General features: G+C 47.8%; 1 protein-coding gene across 2 annotated transcripts in view; it reads left to right on the top strand.

Moving 5' to 3' along the window:
• The window catches only part of GALNT16 (polypeptide N-acetylgalactosaminyltransferase 16), a 78,900-nt gene that overhangs the window by 40,765 nt on the left and 23,016 nt on the right, over positions 1-15,119 (top strand). For both annotated transcript variants that reach the window (XM_087746478.1, XM_087746477.1), the window contains exons 3-7: positions 721-819; positions 8,518-8,585; positions 11,049-11,114; positions 12,186-12,307; positions 14,371-14,458. In XM_087746478.1, the coding sequence (XP_087602604.1) occupies positions 721-819; positions 8,518-8,585; positions 11,049-11,114; positions 12,186-12,307; positions 14,371-14,458 (443 nt within the window). The remainder of the gene's footprint in view (positions 1-720; positions 820-8,517; positions 8,586-11,048; positions 11,115-12,185; positions 12,308-14,370; positions 14,459-15,119) is intronic.

The following is a 15,119-nucleotide window of genomic DNA, read 5'->3' as shown; positions in this document are numbered from 1 at the left end:
CCCAAATCTACCATTCCTAGTATCTACCAGAATTGGATCCAGGATTCACATCTGAGAGTTACTCTCCTCCAAGAATCCTTGTTCTTCACAGGGTATGAGCAGCGCTGGTGCAAGCTGATCCTGACTTAATCCTTGGTTCTGAGTATGAGAATGAATGTATGTACCTAACATTATGAAGTCAGATGTGAAGATGGGAAGAATTGCTTTCCATTGCCAGCTGGGGTATTAGTGTTGAACCTCAGCAACTCCCTGATGCAGGTCACAGTGCTAGCTAGTGTTTTCCTTTCTGTAAAGTCCAGTGTCCAAAGAATTTGAAGTGCTTTACACAGTGATGCCTGGGTGTACCAGCTCCGTGCATCCTTAGCATGTGCGTGTCCTATGCAAAAACAAGATTTTACACGAATGACAGGCGAATCCAGGGACTAGAGTCTGCGATGTTGAATCTTTTTTCCCCATGAAACCCATGTGCCCTCCTCAGCATGCAGCATCGTGAGTTTAGGTATCACAGCCTCAAAACTTTGCCTTTCAACAGGCATGGTTCTTCTTAAGCTCTGCCAGCCTTGATGCAGGGACTGCTGAGGCCTCCCTTGCTGCAGCTCTACTGCGCTGTTTCTGGTTTTAGCATATTATTCTCTTCTCCTTTAGAAATTCTTGGTACATTGCTGCAGTGACTGCTGCTGGGTGATGTTTGGTTTACACTTCTGCTCTCCCATGTTACAGGTGCACTTCTGTACGCTATGACACAGACTTGCCAGCTACTAGCCTCATCATTACCTTCCACAACGAGGCACGCTCCACCCTGCTCCGCACAGTGAAGAGGTGAGTTCAGCAAGGGGTGCTGGGCCCAAACAATGGTGCCTGCAAGGGCACTGGTGGAGGGTTAGGCATTTTACAGCGGTTAGGCAAGCAGAGTGGCTGCAGTCCCCCAAGCGCTTGTGATCTTCCCTCAAGCTGGCCCACTAGGATAGGTCAGGGGCTTGGATGGGCAGTGTGGACATATCTTCAAAGACAGAATATATTTGCAGGTGGCCGCTATATAGCCCCCATGGGGGAATTGTTAGCAGCAGGAAAGGGGCTGCTGGGCCTGTGTCCACAGGTGGGAACAGTCTGTATGAGCTTGGTTTGGAAGAGCGAGGGGGGACCAAAGGGCACACTGTGGGCTGCTAGATGCAACTGAGCGAAGGGGCTTGAGAGGGACTGTGTTTCATAAACGGGAATACTCAGCCAGCCTCCTGCTATGTTACATGTTACAGGAGCTGGGCCTGGCTCAGTGAGGGCAGGGGGCACAGCTTGCAAGTCTTTCAAGCAGAAGGTGGTGAACTCCAAGTCTTGTGGAGACCGAGCCCCTGCGGTCTGAGCAGGTGCTCAGAGTCACTTGCTGGTAAACAGTTGCTGAACCTGGTGGCCCACCAGATCCTTCCCGGGGCTTTCTGCACAGACTCTGCTGAACCTGCAGGACATTTGCTATCTTGTACCAGTGTCTCCTCATATCTGAGTATCAGCAGCAGTGGCCAAATCTAACCAAGTAAATAGGTGGCATAGGGCCTGTCAGCATCCCCAGGTAGATGGGAGCATGCAATTATCTGTACCACAAAGCAATGTTCCAGCTGCTCCTTCCCTTCCCCATCACCCCTGCAGAACCCAGGAAGGCTCTTTTCCTTTTAGTTTTTGCGCAAAAAATGCCCTCTGCCCTCTCTGACTTATCAAGTCATTTCTCAAAGGATCTCTGAAGCCTGCAAGCAGGTCCAGGAACAGCCTGTGGAGGCTGAAGGAAGAGTGAAGAAGGTTGAGCTGATGGTATCACTAACAGGAATGCATTATTCATCATCACCACTTCGTCCCTTGTCAGATCGTGTGGGCTTAGAGAAATGTGCTTTGTGAATAAATAACCAGCTTTTTCAAGTTGGCCTCATGGCTAGAAGGCTGGGTTTCTTTCTGCCAGGTTTGGTGCTACTGTGTTTCCAGAGACCTGTATATATTGCATTAATACATTTTGCCTTTTTACCTCTATCATTTCCTTTTCATTTGAACCATAAAATGAGTTCTACAGAGCCACTGTTCAGAAAATGAGCAGATTTGTTTGGAACCACAGTGCTGCTAGGGCAACGGGAGGATATTTCTGCCAATTACATCATAGGTCAGACAATAAATGGTTAGGTGCTCAGAAACCATGGTAGTAGGATCCTTAAGAAAATCTCAAGGCAGCCAATCAAATAGCCAGATGCCATGATAGTTAAAATGAAGAGAAGATGACATTCAGGGCAACAGTAATGCATAGCATAGAGGAAGAAATTGACATCCAGATCCTATGGAGGTGATGTGTGCTAATGAGCAGATGAGTGTTGCCGATGCATTAACAGGCCAGGCTTGCTCAAAGCAAGGTCAACTAGAGTAGGTTGCTCAGGGCTGCGCCTGGTCAGTTTTTGGTATCTCCAAGGATGGAGACTCTATAACTTCTCTGAGCATTCTCTTCTGAAGGCTAAACAACCCAAGCTCTTTCAACCTCATCTCTTATGTCTGATGCTCCAGTCCCTTAATTATCTTAGTGGTCCTTCACTGGACCTGCTTCAGCATGTCCCTCTTTTTCTTGTCCTGGGAAGCCCAGACCTGGACACAGCACTCAAGATGTGGTATTACCAGTCTCTCAGATGTGGTCTCCTGCAACCCAGAGCCCCCAGCAAAGACCTTGAAAAATGGATGACCCATCTGTTCAAATTGGCCCCTGCAATCCTGCTGCTACGGGAGGAGTGCTGTTGTGAGGGACTGGCTGCACTCTGCTGTGGACGGTGGGGTGGATGGCATTTCCGCCCAGACCTCTGGCTACAGCTGGAGTCTTCGTTGCCAGATGGTTTACAGCCAGTGCATGTGATTGATTTACTCCTTGCTTACATCAGATGTCAGAAGTGTCCATGATTTATTGCTGTCTGACGAAGGATGTTGAAGGCTGAATTCTTGGGCTCTACAGTATTTTCAGTGTCACACAACAAGCATTGGTTAGTAGCCTTGTCTTTGAGGCACAGGAGGTTTGACAGCCATACATAGTGGTGAAGGCTCAGGTCATGGCCGCGCTGGTAGGAGAGGCATGGGGCTGAGTCCCACTTGCAGGTTGACACTGATGTTACAGAGGGAGTTGAAGATTTCACTGTACTCTTCAAGGCCTCTTCTGTAACCCAGGAGTCCTGTCTTTCAGCAAAATGCATATCTGAATGTGCCAGGCTGAGTTACTGCTGTGAGTACAATTGTCGCTCCATTCGCATACACAGTCAGCGCACCAAATACTGTGCAATTACTTTGCAGCACTTTGGGATGTCAAGTGTCAGAGGGACAGGACTGTTCTGTTCTGTTTGGTTTGTGATCTGGCTGCAGAGGACCACAGTGATATTAAGCAACAGGAGGCGTAAAATCGCACTGCCTGCTTAGCTGCTGACTAGTCAGGCTTGCAGCCTGTCATTATTTCTATATCCGTAAGAGCTTTCTTAAGCCAGGTAGAGCAGGATTACTTAGATAATTAGAATTAACTATTTGAGATGCACCTGGTGAAAGTTAAATTTGATTCCACTGTTATTATGGGCCTTTTCCCAAGTTTAGTTATCATAATTACACTATGGGGATTCTATAAGAGAAGTGGGCGTGGGAGACAACAACTGATGGAAATGAGCAGTACTAAGAGCAAAATTTTCTATGGCTGAAAACTTTTTTTAGAGGCCCAGTCTTCAGAGGTGAGTAGAATATGTATTACCAGTTGAAGTTTTCATACCTGAAATCTTTGCAAGCCTGGCTGGTGAGTGCCTGAATTTGGACACTCAAAAATCAGCTGTTAAACTTTGGGAAATTCTAGGAAGAAATATATGAATAGGGTACTGGGATTGAACTAATCTTAAATTAAAACTAGCGGGGGACTAAATGCACTCCCCTGAGCCAGATACCATCTTACTGTGTTATTTTGACAGCTCTGCAAGGTAACTCAGCTGAGCGGCAATGCTGGTACCAAAAGGTCTTGGGAAGTGACCCAGGGATGAGACTCCTGCATTATGGTTGTATTGGGTTTGCATCGCAAGGTTTTGGTAGCAGGGGGGACTGTAGGGGAGGCTTCTGTGAGAAGCTGCTAAAAGCTTCCCGTGTTCGATAGAGCCCATGCCAGCCAGCTCCAAGATGGACCTGCCGCTGGCCAAGGCTGAGCCCATCAGTGACAGTGGTAGCACCTCTGTGATAACATATTTAAGAAGGGGGAAAAGTTGCTGTGCAACAGCAAAAGCAGCCAGAGAGAGGAGTGAGAAAACGTGAGAGGAACAGCCCTGCAGACACCAAGGTCAGTGGTAGAAAGAGGGGGAGGAGGTGCTCCAGGCGCCAGAGCAGAGATTCCCCTGCAGCCCGTGGGGAGGACCATGGTGAGGCAGGCTGTCCCCCTGCAGCCCATGGACCTTAATGGTGGAGCAGATCTCCACCTGCAGCCTGTGGAAGACCCCATGCCGGAGCAGGGGGATGCCCGAAGGAGGCTGTGACCCCATGGGAAGCCCGTGCTGGAGCAGGCTCCTGGCAGGACCTGTGGAGAGAGGAGCCCACGCTGGAGCAGGTTTGCTGGCAAGACTTGTGACCCCACGGGGGACCCACGCTGGAGCAGCCTGTTCCTGAAGGGCTGCACCCTGTGGAAGGGACCCACGCTGGAGCAGTTTGTGAAGAACTGTAGCCTGTGAGAAGGACCCTCACTGGAGAAGTTTGTGGAGGACTGGCTCCTGTGGGAGGGACCTCACGCTGGAGCAGGGGAAGAGTGTGAGGAGTCCTCGCCCTGAGGAGGAAGGAGCAGCAGAGACAACGTGACCCCAACCCCCATTCCCTGTCCCCCTGCGCCGCACAGGGGGAGGAGGTAGAGAAAATCGGCGTAAAGTTGAGCCTGGGAAGAAGGGAGGGGTGGGGGAAAGGTATTATAAGATTTAGTTTTTATTTCTCATTATCCTACTTCGATTTGATTGGTAATAAATTAAACTAATTTCCCCAAGTTGAGTCTGTTTTGCCCATGACAGTAATTGGTGAGTGATCTCTCCCTGTCCTTATCTCGGCCCACGAGCTTTTTGTTATATTTTCTCTCCCCTGTCCAGCTGAGAAGGGGGAGTGACAGAGCGGCTTTGGTGGGTATCCCGATCTGCAGAGCCTTCTTACTAACCACACCTGCATGTGTGCACACGTGGACTTGCACAAGCACCTCTGGCAGCTCAGCAGCTGCCAAGCTCTCCCTGCTGCCCCTGGGATCTCTGCTGCTGGGTGGAAGCAACTGTTGTTGCCACTTGAGGATGGGAGAAATGTTTTTGTATGAGGGAGAGGGGGAAATACAGGAGTGACTGTGGGGAAGAATAACTTCTTCCCTCCAGGTCCTCAGAGGCAGCATGGGCTGCATGCCTGCCTGCTGCTGTGGGCTCCAGCCATTTTCCTCCTCTGCCCTAGGTAAAGACAACAGGCAGCTGGACCTGCTGCCCACCCTGCAAGCTGCCAGAGGGACCAGGCCAGCGCACTAATAGTCCATGCTGCCCCAAATCCTACTGGTCCCATGCAGGGAGTCCTTCAGACAAATTTTGTTCATTTATTTTCAGTGTAGAGGGAGACAACTGGTTAAAAATATCCAGCAAGAGACTAACAAGGGGAGTAGGGAAAAAAAAAATGGGAAATGGGCTATCCACCAGAACCCGTGAACAGGCCAGTTCAAATGGCTTGTTGCTGGCATCCTCCGTCCTTCAGGAGATGTGTGTCAGTTAAGAGCTGCTTGCCTGCGCAATATCTCTTCCTCAACAGGACATAGCTGTCACTCTTAAACCAGTTACTTGCTTGGCATCCTGTTCTCCTTCAGAAATAACCGTCACTCAAAAGGCATTTTGCGTGATTGATGTCTGTGCCTGATTAGTCATTAAGTGATACCATCACTTCTGCTGCCGTGACCATTCTTGCAGAAGGGAGAATCAACTGCTTTGTTGTCTGGTCCCTTTCTTTCTCTTTATTTCTGATTTCAGTCAGTATTGCAGGTACTGTTTGGTTTTGGTGCAAATGTAGAAGTGAATAGTCAGGCTTTAAGTCAATGAACTTGAACAGCTGTCTGGTTCGGTGCCTATGCAGAGAGCTTGTATAAATTCTGATTAAAAGGATGCTGTTGTAATGCTAGAGCATTTGGTATAGAAATGCATTACAATGACAATTTAAATAATGGCAAAAGAGGACATTATTTTAGAGCAAAGGGAAAAGAAGAGATGCTCCTCTGCTAACATCTGGAATAAACAAGATTACCTGTGAGCTGATGAGGGATGGACAGATCAGCAGAGGAGAGAAACTCATTAGCAATGCTGATGTGGTGTCATGCGACAGAGTGGCAGAGTAAGGACACTGATACTGAAAGAAGGAAGCTGTGAGAAAAGACAAAGGAGGTAAGGAATCCATGAGATGAGGCGAGAACAGTCTGTGTTTCTGCTGTAAAAGGCAATTGTCATTTGGATTTTGGAATCCTAGTAATAATACATTTTGTGCCTAAAAGTAATCGATCGTCATGCCAGTCTCTGCACCTCATTGGAGGAAAATACTAGGATTACTGTGTTCCTTGTTAAAAAGACAGACAAGACAAAGTGCAAAGAAGATTAAGTACCTTTCCCAAGGATCCACAGCAAATTATTGCAGAGCTGAGAGCACAACTGGGCATTGAACAATGAGCTGTGAACTCCTCGAGGAGTGTTTTCTCTCTACTGGGGAATCAGTGGGCAGGTGAGGAAGAGGGAAAAAAGTGTTTGTGCTTTTTTTTCCCAGTTATGTTGAGTTGGAAGACCTGAAACTTGGGGCGAAAATGTGAGCATTGCTAATAGTCAGGCTAGTGGGAGAAGGTGTAGAATACCGTTTTACAGCCATTATACTTCAGGATGCAGCCTGTCTGGATTGGTTGCTTTGCATTGAGTTTGCACAGACAAGAATTTCAGCGCAGGGCAACCTTGTCTGTAAAATATGCAGATGATGGCTATGCTGGGAGAAGCTGCACTTATAAGTGCAAAGAGGAACATCCCCCACCTCCCACCCCACCATGCTAGAGGGTCCAGAGAGGTATGAGCCAAGAGAAGCAAATGAGATTCAGCTTTGAAAAATGCAAGCTCAGTCATCTGGGGACATATAAGCTCAAAATACAAATACTCTCAGAGACATATGAAGCAGCATAAATCTGAAATAGAGTGGGATGTGATACTGAGCAGCAGAGCAGTCAGGATTTTGCTGTGTGAGACAGCAGAAAACTCTCCCAAACTGAGGAAACTTTGGCTCTGTATGGAAAGCCATCAGTGATGCTACTTAGCAAGATGGTAATTTATTTCTCTACAGATCCATTCCTGGGAGTATGGGATTACTCTTGTGGTATGTTTCCTGTATGAAACAAAAAAGCCCCCCCAAAAAAGAAAAAAGCCAACAATCTTTCTGCACAATTGCTCAAAATCAGAAGAGCGGGTGCCACTGAAATTAGATGGGTTGCTAGAACCAAGAGGACAGTGTTTACCTCTGTTTTTTAATATTAATGTTTGCATAGGTGTCATCATCACTGGGGTGACTAAATGCGACTGAACAATCTTGTTGAAGGCAATGAGGACCTGCCTGTGCGTAGAGGCATTGGAGAAGGAGGCTGAGAGGGGAAATATGCTGTGTGGTTGTAGTAGAGCCAGGGGAGGGAGAAGAAGGTGGTAGTGGAAAATTAGTTCAAGCATCTTAAACAAATGAGAGGGACAAAGAGGTCAGAATCAGACTGCTCTGACCCCAGGGTATCAGAGTGCATCAACCTCTGAGGAGGGCAGAAGCTTTTATCCCCTCTCCTTGTGTGCGAAAGCCCCTGTGTCCTGCAGATGCAAACCCACTGCAGTCCTGGGGGTATTGTGGGGTATGGTGCGACCAGCCTGAGGAAAGGGGGTGCTCTCAGCAAGCGTGGGGGCTGGTTTGAAAGAAAGACAAGTAACAAGCAAAAGAGGAAAAAGAAAAAACAAACCCAGAATATTGCCAAAGAAAGTTGCCTTCCTCCCAAAGAAGGGAATTGGTGAGAAAGCCCCAGCAGGCCTCATCTGTGGCATTGAGGCAGAGCTCCTTGCTGGGGAAAGTGGCAGCTCTCTTTCTGCTCCCCGACACTGATGAGCTTTGCCCAGAGCCTGGCAGATGGGAAGGGCCTCCTGGCTGCCTCGGGGCAGGTGGTGCTCTCCTCTTTGCCTCTCTGTTTAGAAGCAGAGAGCATGCCACAGCATCCTTTGCTAGCTGCCCCCAGGCAAGTCCCGCAGTCAGCTTCCTGGCTGTGGGTCCTTGTAAGGTCCGGCTGAGATGCCATAGCTCTCTGGGATATTCCTGCTTCCAGTATTGCTCCTGCCAATGAACCCTGGTACAAGGGCAAGGTTACCTCTTCCACATTACTGGAGTTTGGTATTCCTGTTGTAATGCATAGCATAGCAGATTTGTATCAGTCCTACCATTGTCTTATAATGGCAGCTCACAAAGATTGTCTTTTTCCTCCCTGGGTCCCTGCAGTGTCCTGACCCGCACCCCTCCCAGCCTCATCCAGGAGATCATTTTGGTAGATGACTTCAGCTCAGATCGTAAGTATGGACCTATTTCCCTTGCACTTATTTTTTCCCCGTCTGTTTTCCCTCTTTTTGTTTGCTTTGTTCAGTCCCCCTCCCTCACAGAGATTCTCTCTTGTCTGTATGCAAGAGAAAAAGAAATGGGAGGAAGTTCTTCTGTGTTTAGTGTATGTCCATGCATGGCAGAGGCCAGAGCTTTCTTCCTCTTTTTTTCTTTCCATTGGGTCTTCCCTTTCTGTCAGCTTGGCAGTTTTGGCCAGGTTGCCAGAGATCTCTGTCTTGTTTCATTATGCACCATTTTGTGAGCTGTTTAGCATAGATATGTATGTAGCAATGGTGCACATGAGCAAAGTGGGTAATTACAAACCAAGAGAGAGCAAAGGGATGCAATGGAGCCTACAAAAAATTGCTGCCTGGGGTCCACAGGCAGACTGGGACAAGACTGTCTGCCTGTCTCTGTGTGTCTGGGATCCCAGGTGTTCCTGTGGGAGGCCGTAGAAGGGTGATTGCTTTGGGCAGCGCCATACCTTCCCCTGCAGCTTGGCACAGGGATGGAGTGTCTTCTGCATGAGTCCCACCAGACCTGCAGACTGGAGGCTATGGGCTCTTTCCATCTCTACAGTTGCTCTTGCTCCTGGCTGTTGTGTAGTAGTGGTGAGGTGGGGACATAAGACTTCTTGCTTCTCCTGTAATGTGCGCTAGATTCAAGGACAATCTAGTTGTGTGCCATTTAAAATAATTGATAATTACTCCTTCAGAACACTTTACAGATAGCTGAGAATGCCCACCTTGGCCTGCTGAGGTAAGGAAACATTGCCCTTTTGATTTTGCAGCTAAATACTTATGTAGATTTGGCCAAAAAAATTCTTTAAAGGTAGATGCTGAGATTAGGGATTTAACTTTCTGAGGGCCTTAGAGTGTGATTTGGATAAGAACTGAGCTGTGCCCAGCTGTTGGGAGTTGGGTGTTTCTCAGCACCTCCAACAAACAGTCCTAAATGTTCCATATTCAGCATCTAGAAATTCAATTCTCAGTGGCCAAAGTGCACCAGATCAACACTGATGGATCTCTGGGACCTGTACTGCATAGGCCTCAGCCAGAAACTCCCATTTAGGCTCCTAGGTAAATGGAAAGATTTTTAAAAAGCCCCGTCCCATGACAGCTCTAATTTTTCTCACTGGCAGCTGGATATTTGTGGTGCAGCAACTCCCCTGAGGCACCTGCATGAAGGCACTTCAGTGCATGTTTGACATCTGACGCATTGCTTTAATATCCGCCTTGGTTTCTTCAAAGATACAGAGAGCTTGTAAGCTCTGGCAAGTAGTTACAGTCAGAGTGATGTGCTCCACTCCTGGAGAGTGAATGACTTGATAAGGATTCTTGTACTTACCTGAAGTTGTGACTTGGCCAAGATGAGTGTTGCCTTTTCTTGTAGCAGATGTCCAGCAAAATCTGGGTACTCTGTAATTAAGAGCACCTGCCACTTTGCTTGGATGATGCAGCAGCTGCCAAAGTGCCCACACAAGAGCAGTATTTCAGATTGCATGTATCCTTGAGAATGGAAATGCTCCTGCAGGAACGTGCCAAGAGATGCACTTTGGCTAATGGCCTTTGCATTCTCCCCGGAGAGCTCAGTCTGTGGGAGGATGACAGCAGGAAAGGGGAGGTGTGAGACATGAAAAGGAATGGGCTATAAACATGGAAACTGGGGTGAACTTGGTGGAGCAAGTGAAAAGAGCAATTTAGAAATTGTTATTCCTGTGACCTCTGCTAGGGCAGGAATAGAGAGAGGATAATAGAGAACCGAGGACCCAGTGCTCATTGGTACAGCTGGGCTGGAGCCGGTAGCTGTTCCTCTCTGTCATCTTCCTTGGGCAATGTAAATGAGGGATGGCACAAGCTTCTGGCAAGCTGCCAGCAAAGCCCTCGGTTAGGCATCCATATGTTAATGTAATGGTGTCTCCAAGGAAGCAGGTCACATCCCCGTGGCCTTTATTAAATAAAATCAAGCAAAAATTGACCCAAGAACAAATGGTGGGAAATGCCCAGACGAGCCACTGAAGGCAAAGAGGGCGGATGAGATCACTTTATATGACAGGACTCGCTTTTACTTGGCACTTCGGTGATTTGCAGCCCTGGCTCCCTGCGGTCCCTCGGTTTCATCAGTGCTCAGTGCCACGTTGCCAGCGCATGCCCCGTTGTTCTTGTGAAACGCTGAGCATGGGAGGGTGAAGGCCTGGCTGCTCAGAGTATCAGGAAACACAGGCTCAGCTGTCTGAGGAGGACAGCAAGCAAGCAGTGCTCTTCTGTGTACTCTTTAGACAACAGGATTAAGGCCATCAGACTGATTAATGTGATGTTAAGTGAAAGCAGAATTGCCCCTCCCATGGAGAAGCAGGAGAACAGTTAATTGGAGCTCTCTGTTGAAGCCAAATAATTCATGCATGTGTGCCAAATGTTTTTTTTACCTTCCCTAAGCTGAGGACTGCCAGCTCCTTACCAAGATCCCAAAGGTCAAGTGTCTACGAAACACCCGGCGAGAAGGTGAGTGTGGACAGCTTTGTAAGTACAAAGATTTTCCAGATTTTCTCATGTGGCTGTTTGCTTGCCAGCTGCTTACATGTTGTTTCTTATGGTTACAGTTTGTTTTTTTCAGTTTAAAAGTTTGGTATCCTCGTTTGGAGGCTCTGTGGAGGGAGAACCTGGCTTATCAACTTTCAGGCTTCAGGGCTCTCGTTTTGTACTTTGAATAATGAGATGTGGTGTCCAGAGGCCCTGGCTAGAACAAGGATCGCAGTTTAAGATCATTATGAATATAGATGCAGATGTAAGTCATATCCTTTTAAACTCAGAGTGCAAGATAAAAAGCCATCTAGGAGATGTGAGAAAGGGAAAAACAATCATATATCTATCATAAATAGATACAATTAAGGAAAGTTATTTCTTGTTTATCTCCTATGTGCATAAATGGTAATGCTGACTCTCTCATCTGCTTTTCAGTTTGATTCACATGTGCTGGCTTATTTCTAAACCTGTCAATGCACAGCAGGCCTGGAGCAAGGTTCTGGAAGGGGAGGTGGGAGTCACTGCTCAGCTCACAAAGGGCATCCCAGCTAGTGGGATGGTCTGTAAGAAATTACGGAGACATCTGAGGGCCAGGCTGACACCTCTGACCACAGGGCAGAATAAAGGACAAGTGGGAATAAAGCAGATAAGCAGTAAGAAAGGCAACAAGCAGAGGGTACAGCTTGGTCCCATGGAATTGGTGGGAGAGGCAGCGGGGTGCTCTGATGGGAGAGACACTGAGCAGGCAGCAGCAAGGTACCTGTGGGGAGGGCTGGAAGTGAAGGGGGAACATCATCAAGGCAGGAACCAGATGAAAGCTCAGTGGCACGGATGGAAGTGACAGGTGAGGTCATTCTTTGTCTGCTGGGAGGGCCCAGCTGGCAGTGTGTCCCCCAGGGGATGCCCTGCTAAAGCTGCTCTCTGCTCCTGATGGAGGTGTGATATAGGAGAACGACCTGCTCTTCTCCTGTAATGGCTGCACAAAATAGGAGGCTCAGTTGTTTCCCTTCCTAACCTTCCTGCTCCTCTGCTGTCCTTGCCTCATTGTAGGGCTGATTCGCTCTCGGGTGCGAGGAGCAGAAGTGGCTACCGCTGACATCCTCACCTTCTTGGACAGTCACTGTGAAGTCAACAGCGAGTGGCTGCAGCCAATGCTTCAGAGAGTGAAAGAGGTGAGCACCATCTCCCCATCTGGAATGGAGGGGCTGACTTGTCTTGTGCTGGTGGATCCTCTGCCCTCACATGCCATTAGCAGTGCCAGTGAGGACAGCATTCCCAGGTACTTCTCAGGCAGGCTGTCACAGAGGAAGGTACAGCCTGAGCTAGATGGGCAAGAGATCCCTGACAGGCTTCTATGTTCTGCTAATGTGGCATGGCAGTAGGTGCTTAGTGATGGGATGCAAAGGTGAACGCTCGAACCCCTAATTTATACCTCAGGTCTCCTGCAGGTGCTGTGCTTCCTAGTCCTGTCCACCTGTACATAGGATAGCCATTGCAGCAGCACACCCTGTGCAACTTTTCCATGGTTGCCATCTCCCTTCTTGCTGCTGGACCTTGCCATTTGCCTTGTCACTGCCAAAACTTTCCTTCCATTAATGCTCCCACCGAGCCGCCAACACATACCACCTGCATGCAGGTGGCTTCCTAGCACAGAGGAGCTGCCTGTGGGTGCAAGGATGTCCCTTTGCTGGTTCACTTGGGAAAGGATTGACATGAGGCTGGAAGAGAGAAAATGAGACAGAAATATTAGCAGATGTCACCCTGACTGCACTGTAGGGCTGGAGGGGGAGACGTATGGCTCCACTGTAAGAGCAAACTGGGGAGAGGTGGTGGGAGAAGTCACAGCCATGCTTGCAAGCAGCAGGGACTGGTCCCCTCCTCTGAAAGGAGGATAACATGTAGTAATGGGCCCCAGGAGAAGGGGTGGAAGCTCTAATGCCGCCTTATATTCATGTCTGCTTGGCTTAATATGAAGGAGCAGAAGAAGGTGAAACTTCAGGATTGATGATTTAAAAGCTTCTGCTTTTTATTCCTGCTCAGTAAATCCTCCATCTCAAAAGCCCATAAATGTTTACTTTACTACTGCTCTTTAAGTCAAGCTGCAGCAGCAGCAGCGTAGGCGTCCCTAATCAGAAAGGACCTCACTAGTTTCTTCAGGGAAGGATGTAAGTTGCAAAAGCTTGAGTGCTGACTCCAGTATTATGTAGTGAGAAGATTTCAAATCAGCCTATTTCTGACCTGCTTCCTACATTTCTGATGTGCATCCTAGTTCAGATTTCAGCCTTGCCCTACCCAGCCCTAGCACTGGGTGGTTGGAGCAGTGGCTGCAGCACTAGGCTGCCAGGTGACTGCTGGGGGGACTCAGGCTGGGCGGACGTACTCTCACTGTGCAGCCATCACAGCACGGAGGGGAATAGACATGAATGATAGCTTTGACCTAGGATGTGCCATCCTGGCCAAGTGCGCTACAGCAGGAGGAGCTATTGCAAGGCACAAAATGAAGGTTTGATAGGAAAGGCATGGAGGCTGGCAGCTGTCCGGTAACAAAATGCTGTTTCTGGCATTGCCAGCTCTCTGTTTCATCATATATTTCAGCTATCACAAGACTGTCTTTAATGCCCTGTCTCATGATGTTGAAAAACTGTTATAATCTCAACCTCTATTTAATAGAAGAATTGCAAAGGAAAGCTGTAAATACCTATACCTCTTAATGCCAATAAAGTACCCCCAATATCTTAATATTATAATATTATGGTTTTTTCAGTTTGCTCTATGATTCTTAAGTGTGGGGTCTTGATTCATAGTACTTGTTAGGAAGATGATTTATTAGTGGATTGATCATTCCTAGGCTGATGATAATGAGTTAATTCAAGGCTGACTGAGCAGAAGGTATGCTGTCAGTAGATATCAAAAACAAGCACAAAACCTTCAGGACAATGATACATGCCCTGTGACCTGGGCAGGAAATAAAGATCTGTGTCTTAGCAGCACGTCCAGGTGTTGGGGTCCCAGACTCCATTCCCCACATCCATGGCATGCAGCTGGCTAATACCCACCACCTCCATGTTTGGATGTAGTGGCCATGCATCCCTTGCTCAGCTACCAGAACTGTACTGGAGAAGCCAAACAAAGATTTATATGTGCAGCTTTGTGTTTTCTGATCTCTGGCAGCTTTGCCAGACATTGAAGAAAGCCTAACTCTTTTTTTTTTCCCCACTTTCTCTCTCTCCCTTAGGATTATACCCGAGTGGTGAGTCCAATCATTGATGTTATCAGCCTGGATAATTTTGCCTACCTGGCAGCATCAGCAGATCTGAGGGGAGGTGGGTATAATGAATGGCTTGTGTAAGTTAGGCCTGAGGGATGGTGCATGAAAAATAATTGATGTTCTCTTCAGCTTTCTAAGAAAACAGAGTGATGATCTTTCCTGATGGATTCTCTGTCCTCTTTTTCCTGCAACTTGCAAAGTCAGATCTTTTGCAGAGTTAAAACAAAACCCAACTAGTGTTTTCCTCTTGAGCTTGCATCACTGTCACAATGTTTTGCAATTTCAGGGCTTAGTTAACTGATTAAATATATCACCATGCCCTCCCTACATTACATGTACACTGAAGTCTGACAGGCACTTCCAGTTGCTGCTCCTATCTGCCAGGCTATCTCATGGCATCTTCTGAAAAGCATTTTCACCTCTCTCGTGGCAGCTGAACTCCCTTGCAGCGGTTCCTGTGGCCACCCACAGTGCCTGGTGCTTTTCTCCCTCTTCTACGGCTGGGGTTTGCTGCCACACTGCTTGCCGGCCAAAGGCTACTTGTTCTGTGGCTACTGTTAACAATGGTATAATGTTAGTGACTGTGCTGTGCTCAACTATCCACCACATCTCAACTATAAATAGTAGTCTTGAAAGAGGTGATGGTTACAATGAGCTGCAGGCCTTTGTTCCCAGACTACATCACATCCCACAAAGTCCTTTGATTAAATCCTCCT

Source organism: Nipponia nippon, unplaced genomic scaffold (genome assembly GCF_047370975.1).
Source record: "Nipponia nippon isolate SJK-2023a ecotype South Korea unplaced genomic scaffold, ASM4737097v1 scaffold_10, whole genome shotgun sequence".
Lineage (NCBI taxonomy): Eukaryota > Metazoa > Chordata > Aves > Pelecaniformes > Threskiornithidae > Nipponia > Nipponia nippon.
This window is presented reverse-complemented; position numbering and strand designations above follow the sequence as displayed.